This window comes from Budorcas taxicolor, chromosome 17 (genome assembly GCF_023091745.1).
Source record: "Budorcas taxicolor isolate Tak-1 chromosome 17, Takin1.1, whole genome shotgun sequence".
In the NCBI taxonomy this organism is placed as follows: Eukaryota; Metazoa; Chordata; class Mammalia; order Artiodactyla; family Bovidae; genus Budorcas; species Budorcas taxicolor.
In genome coordinates this window covers 64,189,037-64,202,110 of record NC_068926.1, presented here as the reverse complement: position 1 = coordinate 64,202,110, position 13,074 = coordinate 64,189,037, and the positions used below count along the sequence as shown (strand labels likewise).

At 46.2% G+C, this 13,074-nt stretch overlaps 1 protein-coding gene across 1 annotated transcript in view; it reads left to right on the top strand.

Annotated features, from left to right (window-relative positions):
* Nucleotides 1–502: 502 nt before the first annotated feature.
* The window catches only part of USP30 (ubiquitin specific peptidase 30), a 23,803-nt gene continuing 11,231 nt past the window's right edge, over nt 503–13,074 (top strand). The window contains exons 1-5 of the mRNA XM_052654592.1: nt 503–633; nt 2,581–2,690; nt 3,984–4,166; nt 10,908–11,011; nt 12,696–12,794. Of these exons, the coding sequence (XP_052510552.1) occupies nt 551–633; nt 2,581–2,690; nt 3,984–4,166; nt 10,908–11,011; nt 12,696–12,794 (579 nt within the window). The 5' untranslated portion in view covers nt 503–550. The remainder of the gene's footprint in view (nt 634–2,580; nt 2,691–3,983; nt 4,167–10,907; nt 11,012–12,695; nt 12,795–13,074) is intronic.

Genomic DNA, 13,074 nt, shown 5'->3' with positions numbered 1-13,074 from the left:
AAATATGAATAATGCATGTGAAGTACTTAGCAATGCACTGAATTAAACAATAGGTTTGGTGGCTGTTATTATTCAAGGTCTGATTAATCTATAGATGCCGTCAGGATGGTCCACACGCTCCTTAAAGGCCCTTCTGAGACCTGTTTCCACTCCGAAGACAAGTTGTGATCCCGCTTTCAGGAGGGAATCGCCCTCTTCACACCGAAAAATAAAAGTGAGCCAGGGTCCCTTTTGCAAATGGGACATTTGTATATAAGAACGGGGCCCGAACTAAACTTTAAAACCAAGCGGAGGCCACAGGGCCTCCCTTAGTAACCGACGCCGACATCCGTTGCTAAGGGGGAAAAGGAAGTACAAGTTGTGGTCCTTCGACTCTAGTCTTCCGGTGAGAGCTACTTCCGGTTCTTCTGGCAGGCCGTCCTTCGGTCTACCCTCCCCGGAGGAGCTGGGACTTTGGCCACGGGTTCCGCCGCCTTGGGAGCCCCCGGAGGCCTGGGTCCGGCCGCGGCGACAGCGGCGGGGGCGGCGGCTCGCCTCCCGCGCAGCCGCGATGCTGAGCTCCCGGGCCTCGGCGGCGATGACCGCGGCCGACAGGGCCGTCCAGCGCTTCCTGCGGACCGGGGCCGCCGTCAGGTGAGCTCTGGGGGGCGGGGCGGCCGGGGCGGCCGGGGCCGGGGCGCCTGTGGAGGCTCTTCCACGCTCCAGTCAGGGTCCCCGGGGCCGGAGTGGGCATTCCGGAGACGTCTGCGTCGGCAGGGCTGGAGGCCCAGGCCCTGCGGCGGGGGTGGGGGTGTCGGGCCTCCAGGGCCTCAAGGCAACGCCGATTCTGTCCGCGTTCCCCGGTTCTGCTGGGCCCCCAGTTTTATCAGTGCCCCCTCCACCCCCGTCCTTCCACCTGCCAGTGTCTCCTCCAACCCTGTCACTGTCGCCAGCACTTCCAGGGAGACTCAGGCTTGTCAAGGCCCCGAATTCCGTGAGTGGCCTCTCGGAGCTCTCAGCGCCTCGGAGGACTTCCTGGACTCCCTCATCCTATCAGGGTACCCCCAGTTCTTCTGGGCTCCCCAGTTATGTCCGTTCCTGGCCTGCTAGGTTTCCCAAACCTTGCCCAGCCCCCTAAACCTGCCATGATTCTCACAACCCTGTTAGAGTACCCCGAGCTTGCTAGTGTCCCCCCACCCCATTTTGTCAGTACCCCTCTTCCTCTCACCGCCCCGCCCCCCTCGTTTTGCCAGGGATCCCTTAGTCTGTATCCCTTATTAGTGACTCCTTATCTTGCAAGGGCTCCTAAACCAATCAGCACCCCTTAAGCTGTTAAGGCTCCCAGTCTTGTTGAGCTCCCCCATTCCTGTCAGGACCTCCGACAGTATGAGTCCCCAGTCCTGCCAGGGTCCCATTGTGCCTTCTTTGTCTGCCCTCCTCCCACGGGCTCCAGGTTCAGAGCTGAGCACTGTGGCTACCCTCAGCCCCCACTTCCTGCATAGGTTCTATATATATTGTTTGCCTTATTTAGTGGAAATACATAACTGTATGTGAAGACAGTGTTTTAAACTGCTGGTGAAATTTCTTTATTTGTAGTAAAAGAATAACTTCAGTGTTGAAGTCAAGCTTCAAATGAAGAAATATTTAACATTTAATAAATATTTAGAAGATCTTTATATGATTGTATAAAGACCTATTTATACATCTATTTATCTTTATACTTTATACATCTATCTTTATACTGTTGTATAAAGATCTCCCACCCATTTAATAACCTAAAAGATAAATCCATTTCTGTATTTCTCCAATCATTCAGTAAATACTGTCAAGAACCTACTGTGTGATCTAAACACTTGGAAGCACTTGGAATATGTTAGTGTGTAAAACAAAGATCCCTGTCCACGGGGACTTTGCATTTTAGTTGAGGGAGACTGAAAATAAACGTGGTGAATCAGTGAATGTTATGTTGAAAAGTGGAGAGCACTATGGTGAAAAGAAAAAGTAGAGCGGGGTAAAATGTCACGAGAGCAGGTTCTAATAGTTTGTTAGATGTGAGAGGGAGAGACTTTCCTGGCAGCCCAGTGGTTAAGACTGCACTTCCGCTGCAGGGGGCACAGGTTCAATCCCTGGTTGTGGAACTAAGAGCCTCCATGCCACATGGCAAGGAAAAAAAATAAAAAATAATTTTAAAAAAGGAAGGAGGGGAGGGAGTGAGCCAAGAAGTGGGACCTGGGGGAAGAGCACCCCGGGCAGAGAGGACAGCCAGGCAAAGGCCCTGGGGCAGGAGCATGGCTTTGGCTGGGGCGGTGGCCAGCATGGCAGTAGAATGAGGGACACAGCAGGAGGAAAGCCCTGGGCCCCGCTCTCGAGTGAGGTGGGGCTTGGGGAGGTTTTGCTCTGACTTAGGTTTTAAATCCTAATATCTGTGTCTGTAGATTTTCAAGACATATCCTATACTGCATGTTACTTTAATTTGAAAGCTAAGTATTTGGTGGGCCAGTGGGTTACTTTGATGAAATGTTATATCTGTGTACCTGTCCCTATATATACACGTGTTGTATTTGTCATGAGGAAAGACAGTCAACTTATTTTCCTTTTTAGATACAAAGTCATGAAGAACTGGGGTGTTATAGGTGGAATTGCCGCTGCTCTTGCAGCAGGAATCTATGTTATTTGGGGTCCCATTACAGAAAGAAAGAAGCGTAGAAAAGGTAAGAATGAAGCCTTTGCGTCATAGTCTGTAGACTTGACCCAAACCTTTCATTATTCAAAAACATTACCAAAGGGGGAGGACGTGTATGGTTCTCTTGTGTCTTCAATTTTGTCAACAGTATTTGCTTTTAAGCAGAAGTTAATTTTAATGACTCATTATTTTATATCCTGTAGTAAAAAGATTTCTATTTCACCCCCACTAAGGGCATGAGTTTGAGACATGCTTCGTAATGAGAAATTTCAAGTGGTTTAATTGTCTAAACGTCCTCATTATTATGGCCATTGTGTTTTTCAGCTGTACAGCTGCCTAATTGTGTGATGCCTTTGTGCTTTCACCAAATGGCTGCTAGTCACTAGTAAATGTTTCAGGTTCATTTCTTCATTAACAAAAAAATCTATTTTCTTATTTTTAAAAATGCCCCCTTTTGTCAATGTTGCTCTACTTATATTGATTAAAATTCAGCCAAAATAAATATATAAAAGGGACAGATGTAGCAAAATATTGATCATTTTTTAAAATTTTATTTATTTTTAATTGGAGGATAATTGCTTTACAATGTTGTGCTGATTTCTGACATACAGCAACATAAATCAGCCATAGGTATACATGTGTCCCCTCCCTCTTGAACCTCCCTTCCACCTCCCACCCCATCCTGAATCATTGTTCAGTTTGGGGATGGTTGTTATTGGGGTTCATTAGATATCTGTTCTTCTTTTGTGGATGTTTGAGAACTTTCTTGATAAAAATTTTGTTTTTGTTGTTTTCAGTTTCAGCAGAAGAGGGAAGTATGTCAGATCTTGTTAATCTCTTTGCAGAAAGACTGATCAGAATGGCAGGAGCAGTGTCTTTTCCACTGATTATAAGAACAAAATCATTGTCCTGAGGGAGCAAGAACAAAACGATTGTTTTCTTCTGTTGTGAGAAACATTGCTTTCTTAACAAAGGAGAGAGAGAGAGTGAGGGAGAGAAAGAGAGAGAGAGGTTACTAAGTGTTTCTGCACATTTAATGTAAGCCAGGCTGTGCCAGATACTGTGGTGCTCTGGTGAGTTTCACAAGTCCCATGTGGCCAGGACCTGCCCTTCTGCAGCCTACGATCTCCTGAAGGAGCATCGTTAGGGCCAGGCCTCGGCTGGGACGGAAAGCTTGGCCCCCTGGGCTCTGTGGATGAGGGCTTTCTGAGATTGGGGTCTCCAGCCCAAGGCCATGGTGCAGGAGCTCTGGGACACGGATGGGAGAGGAACAAAGAGCCGGTCCACTGTGATGTGCTATTCTCTTCTCCCCCTCACTTAGGGCTTGTGCCTGGCCTTGTCAACTTGGGGAACACCTGCTTCATGAACTCCCTGCTGCAGGGCCTGTCCGCCTGCCCCACCTTCATCAAGTGGCTGGAAGAGTTCACCACCCAGTACACTGGGAGTCACAAGGAGCCCCCGCAACACCAGTACTTATCGTTGACGCTGTTGCACCTCCTGAAAGGTACTGAGTTGGAAATGGAAAGGGGATTGTGTGCGTTTTCAAAGCAGCAGCCCAGATGGCAGGCGAAGGGTTAATAACCTTCCTGTAGGAAAAAAAATCACACACATTCTTATGAAAAAAGCACTAAGGGCCCAATAGATACACTCAGGCTGTTGTTTTTTTTTTTTTAAATCAAAGATGTAATCATTTATTTTAAAAATTGTCAGTTTAGTAATAGCTTTTTAAGGAAGGAAAGAAAACCCCACTGCCATTTAAGCATTTGGATTGTAAGAAGTACTCCAGTTTCAAAAACATCAAGGTTAAAAAAAAAGTATCTTACCCTAGGAAATGAGGTAATTCACAAAAGCAATAATACAGATTGTATTTAGGTAGAGACAGGATATATCTGGGCTTCCCTTGTGGCTCAGACCATAGAGAATCTGCCTGCAATGCAGGAGACCCGGGTTTGATCCCTGGGTCAGAAAGATCCCCTGGAGGAGGGCATGGCAATCCACTCTAGTATTCTTGCCTGGAGAATCCTATGGAGAAAGAAGCCTGGTGGGCTACAATCCAGCCCTTGGGGTCCCAGAAGAGTTGGACATGACTCAGCGACTAACACATAGGATGTATCTAACAAATAAAACAAGCAAAGTAAATATTCACTGTGTCCACCATCAAAGAAATATTAATAGCATAGTAGTGAGGTACTGCTTTTTGGCCTGTCAGCAAAGATTCAAAAGCAAATCTACAATCCTGACCTGCCCCTGGGTGACACGTTCATACATGCTAGTGGTGTCACTTGGGACAGCCTTGGCGGAAGGCAGTTTGGAACCACATAGTAGCAGCTTGCAAAACACCCAGGACCATTTGACCTAGTAGTTCAATGGACTGCGATCTATACTAGCTGGGAGTGGAGTTTGTTCCCAGGGCAGGCAAGTTTGGGAATGGCCCCGTACTAGCCCTGAGGTTGGAAAGCCACCGTGTACATGGGCTTGGTAAAAGTTTTAGGAAGCCACCAATCTAACTTCATTAAAAAAAAATATATTGGAGTGTAACTGCTCTACAGCGTTGTACTAGTTTCTGCTGGACAACAGCACGAATCAGCCACATGCACACAGATGTCTCCTTGCTCTTGAGCCTCCTTTCCAGCCCTGAGTTCCATCTTCCCACTCTCCAGTCCACCCCCTGGGTCGTCACCGAGCACTGAGCTGAGCTCCCTGCGCTAGGCAGCAGCTTCCCGCTAGCGGTCAGTTTTACACACGACAGTGTGTATGTGGGTGCCACTCTCTCAGTCCGTCCCACCCTCTCCTTCCCCCGCTGTGGCCACAAGCCCACCCTCTACGTCTGTGTCTCTTCCTGCCCTGCAGATAGGTTCATCAGTACCGTTTGTCTAGATTTCATAATAGATATATGTTAATATGCAGTATTTGTTTCTCGCTTTCTTTCTTCACTCTGTATCAGGCTCTAGGTTCATCTACCTCACTACAAGTGACTCAGTTCCTTTTTATGGTTCAGTAATATTCCATTGTATATATGTATCACAACTTTATCCATTCATCTGTCGATGGACATCTAAGTTGCTTCCTCTCATTTTGTTTTTAACCACTTTTTTTTTTTTTAACTGTAGAACTGGTTTTTCCTCCTGCAGCATCTGTACACCCCTACAGGCAGACACCCAAACCTGCAGATGCTCAAGCCCCTGATGTGAAATGTCGTAGTGTTTGTGTATAACCTGTGCACATCCTCCCATCAACTTTCAATAATCGCTACATTACTTATAATGTCTGATACGATGTACTGCTGCTGCTGCTAAGTTGCTTCAGTCGTGTCCGACTCTGTGTGACCCCATAGACGGCAGCCCACCAGGCTCCCCCGTCCCTGGGATTCTCCAGGCAAGCACGCTGGAGTGGGTTGCCATTTCCTTCTCCAATGCATGACAGTGAAAAGTGAAAGGGAAGTCGCTCAGTCGTGTCAGACAATGTAAATTCCATGTAAATAGTTGCCAGTGCCTGGAAGATTCAAGTTTTGCTTTGGGGGACTTTCTGGAATTTTTTCCCCTGAGTATTTTCAATCTTTGGTTGGTAGACTCTGAGGATATGGAACAAGTGGGTATGGATGGCCGAGTGTATGAGCAAAGACTTCCACCACCGTGTGTAATGGGGGTTTGGGGAGCAAGGGAAGAATGTGGTTATCCAGCAGTAGGGTGATTAAGCCAGCAATGGAATGTTACACAGCCATTAAGAATCATCTTTCTGAAGTGTTTTAGTTTTAGTTTTAATTTGGGAGGAGGCATCGGCTATCTTATTAAGTTTAAAAGAGCAGGATACAGAATATGGTATAATTTGACTTCAGGAAACCGAAAATGTACACAGATAAAGGGTGGACAGAAAAAGGCCAAAACATTAGCCATGGATATTTTGGTATGGTACAGGTGACAATTTTAAAAGATGAAAAAAAACCTACTAAAACTTTCAATAATGATTGTGTATTATTAGAAAAAAAGTTGGATTTTGAAAACAGTTAGCTGAGTGTTGCTTAACCTGAGGTATAATCTCACCTTGACCAGAAACCTTTATGAAAAGCAAGTTCTCTTTTACATAAGAGGCAACTTGAAACTCTTTTCTTTTACTGCCCTGTTTAAAAACAAAAAAGATTACCATCCCAAAGACTGTGAAAAACTGGCATGTCCACATGGGTGTCCTAACGCAGGCTGGGTGCTATCACAACAGAGGGTTAGGCGTCGTCCTCTTGCCACATGCTGCCTGCTCTGCTTCTGCCTCTTCAGTTCAGCTCAGTTCAGTCGCTCAGTCGTGTCCGACCCTGTGCGACCCCGTGAATCGCAGCACGCCAGGCCTCCCTGTCCATCACCAACTCCCGGAGTTCACCCAGACTCATGTCCTTCGAGTCAGTGATGCCATCCAGCCATCTCATCCTCTGTCGTCCCCTTCTCCTCCTGCCCCCAATCCCTCCCAGCGTCAGGGTCTTTTCCAATGAGTCAGATCTTCTCATGAGGTGGCCAAAGTACTGGAGTTTCAGCTTTAGCATCAGTCCTTCCAATGAACACCCAGGACTGATCTCCTTTAGGATGGACTGGTTGGATCTCCTTGCAGTCCAAGGGACTCTCAAGAATCTTCTCCAACACCACAGTTCAAAAGCGTCAATTCTTTGGCACTCAGCTTTCTTCACAGTCCAACTCTCACATCCATACTTGACCACTGGAAAAACCATAGCCTTAACTAGATGGACCTTTGTTGGCAAAGTGATGTCTCTGCTTTTGAATATACTGTCTAGGTTGGTCATAACTCCTTCCAAGGAGTAAGCGTCTTTTAATTTCATGGCTGCAGTCAACATCCGCAGTGATTTTGGAGCCCAGAAAAAGTCAGCCACTGTTTCCCCATCTATTTGCCATGAAGTGATGGGACCGGATGCCATGATCTTCGTTTTCTGAATGTTGAGCTTTAAGCCAACTTTTTCACTCTCCTCTTTCACTTTCATCAAGAGGCTTTTTAGTTCCTCTTCCCTTTCTGCCATAAGGGTGGTGTCATCTGCATATCTGAGGTTATTGATATTTCTCCCGGCAATCTTGATTCCAGCTTGTGCTCCTTCCAGCCCAGTGTCTTTTATTTTGGTTTTTATAAATATAATTTTTAATTTCGTGATAAAGCCTGAATAAATTCTGCTTGTGAGAAGTTAAAGCATTACAGAGAGGCCTGAAGTTCTCTTTACCACTATCCCAGCCCTGTTCCCCTCCTTCCTTCCCGAAGCAAAAGAGAAGTGTAACCTTCCAGACTATTTCTGTGCATTTAACTGCATTTCTACCTGCCCACAGAAATGGTATATTATTTTCTTTGTTTTTTTTTTTTATGACCAAATAATCTTATGTGCATTAGAGAAATAGCCGTTTCATACACATATCTCTCCCTCATTCACTGTTTTTTTTCTTTTTCTGAATTTACTGTTCTCATGTATTTTGTCTTCTGTGAACTACTAGCTCATATCCTTTGCCCATTTGAAAAATTGTGATAAAATATTCCCAACTTAAAAGGTAGCATCTTAATCATTTTGCAGTAAAGAGTTCAGTAGTAAAGGTATACTGACACTGTTGGGCAACCGTGGCCACTGTTCATCTCCAGAACATTTTCATCTCCGCATTGAAACTCTACATCCATTAAACAGTAACTGCCTATTTTCTACTACCCCCAGACCCTGGTCACTGCTGGTCTGCTTTCTGTCTGTCAGTTTGACTGTGTGCCTTGCTTAAGTGGAATCATACAATATATCTGTTCTTTTGTGCCCGGTTTGTTTCACTTAGCCTGATGTGTTCGAGGCTTATCCCCACTGGAGCATGTGTCCGAAGGTCGTTCCTACAGGCTGAATATGAGCGACTTTCCAGTGTGTGCGTGTGCGTGTGTATTATGTACACACCGCATTTTGTTTACCCGTTCATAGGTCAGTGGGCATTTAGGCTGTTTCTGCCTTTTGGCCATTGTGAATAGTGCTGCTGTGGACGTTGGTGGACATATATATCTGTTTGAGCCCCTGCTTTTGATTTGGGGGGACTCACTGGATCAGATGGCAGTTCATTTAATACTTTGAGGCATCACCACACTGCTTTCCACAGCGGCTATAGCCTTTTCCCTTCCCTTTGCACAGATGTTCCAGTTCTCCAAGTCCTCACCAGCACCTGTTACTGTCTGTCTTTCTGATAACAGCCACCTCAGTAGGTGTGCAAGTGATGTCACTGTGGCTTTGATTTGCATTTCCCTAATCATAGGTCACGTTGAGCATCTTCTCATGTGTTTATTGGCCATTTATATGTTTTTTTTAATGTCTATTTTAATCTTTCATCCATTTTTGAAATCAGTTTTCTATATCTTTGTTTTTGAGTTTTTAAGAGTTTTTTTTTTTTAATATATTTTGACTCTTAATCCCGTATCACATACGTGGTTTGCAAAACCTCATGCACCTTTGCAGCTGTGCCACGTCCCCCGTCCACTTAGCTATTGGCTTCTGGTGCCTTGTCTAGATAAACTGGCTGTAGTGAACCTCCTTGTACATGGCTGTCAAGCACACAGTCACTTGTTTCCCTGGGCAGATCCTGAGAAAGTCAGGTTGCTGGATTGTGAGACAGGAAAATGAGTAGACGTTGCCGCGTTGCCCCACAGTGTTGTAGGCAGAACTGGGCTAAAGGGGACGTTCAGATGTTCTTTGGGAGGGCAAAAGCTAACAGGGCTGCCTGGGGCTCTAGGAGGAAGAGGGAAGGAATAATACCTTTTCAGACGGGTAGGGTAAGGGTCTGACGCCAGGGTTTATTGCACCAGTAACTGGCTACCAGCTGTCCAGGCTGCTGCTTCTCCTCAGGTCACCAGCCATGCTTCGACATGCGTGGGGTGGCAGTGTTCAGGGTCACAGCCATCTTGCCAGTTCACTGACTGCAAATCACAGAGAAGAAACACCGGCTTAATTTATCTGGAGAGTCACTGAACTCCCAGAAACTGCACTGAGAGGCAGGCTCCTCCTATATTTTTATCTTCTTTATCTCATGGCAGTGCTGATTCAGTGTGATATATTGGTCCTTAATAATATGCTCAGGGAAGAGGGTGGTCAGGATCAGGAATCAATAAACTTTGGCCCTGGGGCCAAATTTGTGGGCCACCTGTTTTTGTGAATAAAACTTTATTGAAACACAGCAACCCACTCCAGTGTTCTTGCCTGGAGAATCCCAGGGACGGGGGAGCCTGGTGGGCTGCCATCTATGGGGTCGCACAGAGTCGGACACGACTGAAGTGACTTAGCAGTAGCAGCAGAAACACAGCCATGTCCATTTGTTTACATGTTATCTATGTAATATTACTTATATATCTATGTAATATATACTATTACATACCATCTTTATAATATTGCATATCTATATAATATTACATATTATCTGTCATCTGTGACTGCTTTTTGTGTTACAGTGGCAGAGCTGAGTAGTTGCTACAGAGACCTGCAAAGCCTAAAATGTTTACTAGCTGACCTTTTACAGGAAAAGTTTGCCAACCCCTGATGTAGATTTAATTGCAGTATAAATTCATAAGCTTATCAAACTTTTATGTGTATCTGTTAGGCTTGATTCTACTCAGATTGAAATCCCTGGTTGTCCAGGGGTTAGGCCTTGTGTTTTCACTGCTGAAGGCCGGGTTCAATGTCTACTCTAGGAGTTAAGATCCCAAAAGCCAGGTGGCGTGACCAGAAACAACAGTGACAGAAAAAAGAAAAGTAAACCATTCAGAGGACTCTTTCAGGCTCCCTCATAGAGCTTGATGCTTTGTAGCAAGAGTCAGAAACTCTAACGCAAACAAGGCCTGGTGGTCCTGGGACAGTCCTGTAGAGAAGGAGATAGGCAGAAAGTGTAGGGTGGGACCAGCTGGATGTTTAAGGGCCCTCCTGTCCCTCCAAGTTGAGAGTTAAAATCATTTTATTCAACATGAATCTTGCAACAGTAAGTTTCTGTTGATGATAGTAATTCAGATATCTGAAAGTCGGTTACTAAATGCTGCGGCCGCGTGAAAAATTACATTCATTCAGCAAACTCCAGGTGTCTACCAACATCCTAACTGGGTAAGGCTACAAGGAAGAGTAACAAAAGAGATATAATTCCAGGGTGAATTTTCCAGTCCTTCTGTTTTAATTAGCTTTGACACATCTTTCTGCACAGGTTTTCTTGGCTAGTTGTTGTGTTGGTTCACTTAATAACTGTGTTGCCTCTTTTGATTCCAGCTTTATCCTGCCAAGAGGTCACTGACGAAGAGGTCTTGGATGCAAGCTGCTTGTTGGACGTCTTAAGAATGTACCGATGGCAGATCTCTTCATTTGAAGAGCAGGTGAACACAATATTCAAAACAGGTTTCCTCGGAGACTCCTTGCCATTCACGAGCTGGGACCTGAGCTCTAGAAACAGCTGCATCGCTGCAGCAGGAGGAGTAAATGCCAGCACTGACTTCGCAGTTAGTGGCCAGGCCTGCGTGGATGTTTCTGTGACGTTTCAGACAGCTTGAGTGTCCTGAGACCAGGTTGTGACTGGGGACAGAGAAGTTTCACAGGACAGGGCGTAGGCACACTTTTGCCAAGGCGGGGAGATCTTTTTAGTTCTCTAGTGACTCTCCACTTCAGTGGCTGATGGGGACATGTGAGGCCTTCAGAGAGAGGTGAGTGGCTCTACCTCCTCCTCCCCTTCCCCGGAGGACAGCGCTGGGGCTGAGAGCGTGAAGGTCTGGGGACCGACGGTTTCACCCCCGTGGGTGCACACTTCCAGCAGCGCCTCCTCCTGTCCGCCAGTGTTCCAGGCTGGCCCTGGCCTGCTTTGTGCTGGCCGCTGCCGCCTCCACTGTCCATCCCCTGGACCAGAGCCTTTGGGCTCCCCAAACTGTGGGGCTGAAGTGAGAGGCATTTAAAAACTCAGGAAAGTGAGGTGGGAAGTCTTTCTCACTCCCCTTTTCTTTAAAGATGGTCTCCATTTCCACTTTAATTGGAAGCCACGTGTGTGTTACTTTTTAAACAGGATGTTGAGAGTATCTCTGCTTTCTCATGATGCTTCTTGACTAATCCATTACATGTCGAAATATTTTTCCGTTTAGAAGCTACTTTTGTAATCCTCCTCTGGTAACTGGAATTATTTAGCTACAATTCACATTTCTCTAAACTGAGAGAGCGACTGGACTTTAGTCCTTCAGGACATCAGATACCTGTTGGCTGAAAACAAAAACGTACTACCTTACAGCTGAGAATCAGGTTTTATTTGACTGGCATACTGAAGGCAGTCCTTAAGCAGGGAGACAGCCTCTCAGATAGCTCTGGAGGCTTCTCTGAAGAGGTAAGGGAGGAGCCAGGATATATCAAGTGTTTGCAAAAAAAAAAAACACAGTAGTCAGAACGTCGAAAGATTACTGTTAATTAAAGAAAAACTGGACTTCCCAAGTTAACGAATTAAGTACTTTTCTACGTAAGGGAAGATGCACACATCTGGGCTCATTGAAATCATTCCTTCAGTGTGCACCTTAGCTATCTCGGGCCCATATCCTGCTTTTCTCCATCCTGAATCCCCTCAGGGTGCACAGTGGGGGCGACTGCAGGGCCGCTGGTCTGGTGGCCACACCATCCTTTGTTTACTGATGTGACAGGTGACATTCTTTATCCACATTCCTTAAGTCCTGCTCTTCTGTCAAGGACCCCCTTGGGTCCCAGATGCTCCTGGGGAGTGTTTCCAGGGTCTGACACTGAGCCGCATGGCGCTGTGATGTGTGGTGGGGGACAAAGCACGTCTGTCTGTGGTTCCCTTCCTCTCTGAGCACATCAGAGCATCTAGCATAGGACCTGGTCCACACCTTCACTGTTAGTGATCAGGTCAGCCAGCCACTTTTATAGCCGTTTCTGTTGAACGCACTGAGTCTTGAGAAGCTGGAAAGCAAACTACCCAGCTTAGCCATAGAGGGTCTACCTGGCGGTACGCACGGCAGGTGGTTCTGACGTTGCCCAGCCACTCTGAAGAGTGCTCTGCCTTCTTGACAGGACGCCCACGAGTTATTCCACGTGATCACTTCGTCACTGGAGGATGAGCGGGACCGCCAGCCCCGGGTCACACATCTGTTTGATGTGCATTCCCTGGAGGTAAACCGTTAACACTCACAGTACATCCAGTGTGGTCTGTGCACATCGAGCAGGTCCAGGGGACACAAGTGTGATTTTCCTACAACTTTAAACTGAAAAGTAAAATTCGATCAAAAGCCAATAGTGGGAGTGAGGCTGGGGGAGGGTCTGAAACGTCACAATTGGCAGGCAGTGACTGTGCTTAGCAGTGTTGAAGTTCTTGAAAGCAATCCCTTGGTGCAATTTGCATTGGCCTTGAGAGGAAAGAGTGTATTCCCCCCGCCCCCCCTCCCTTTTAATA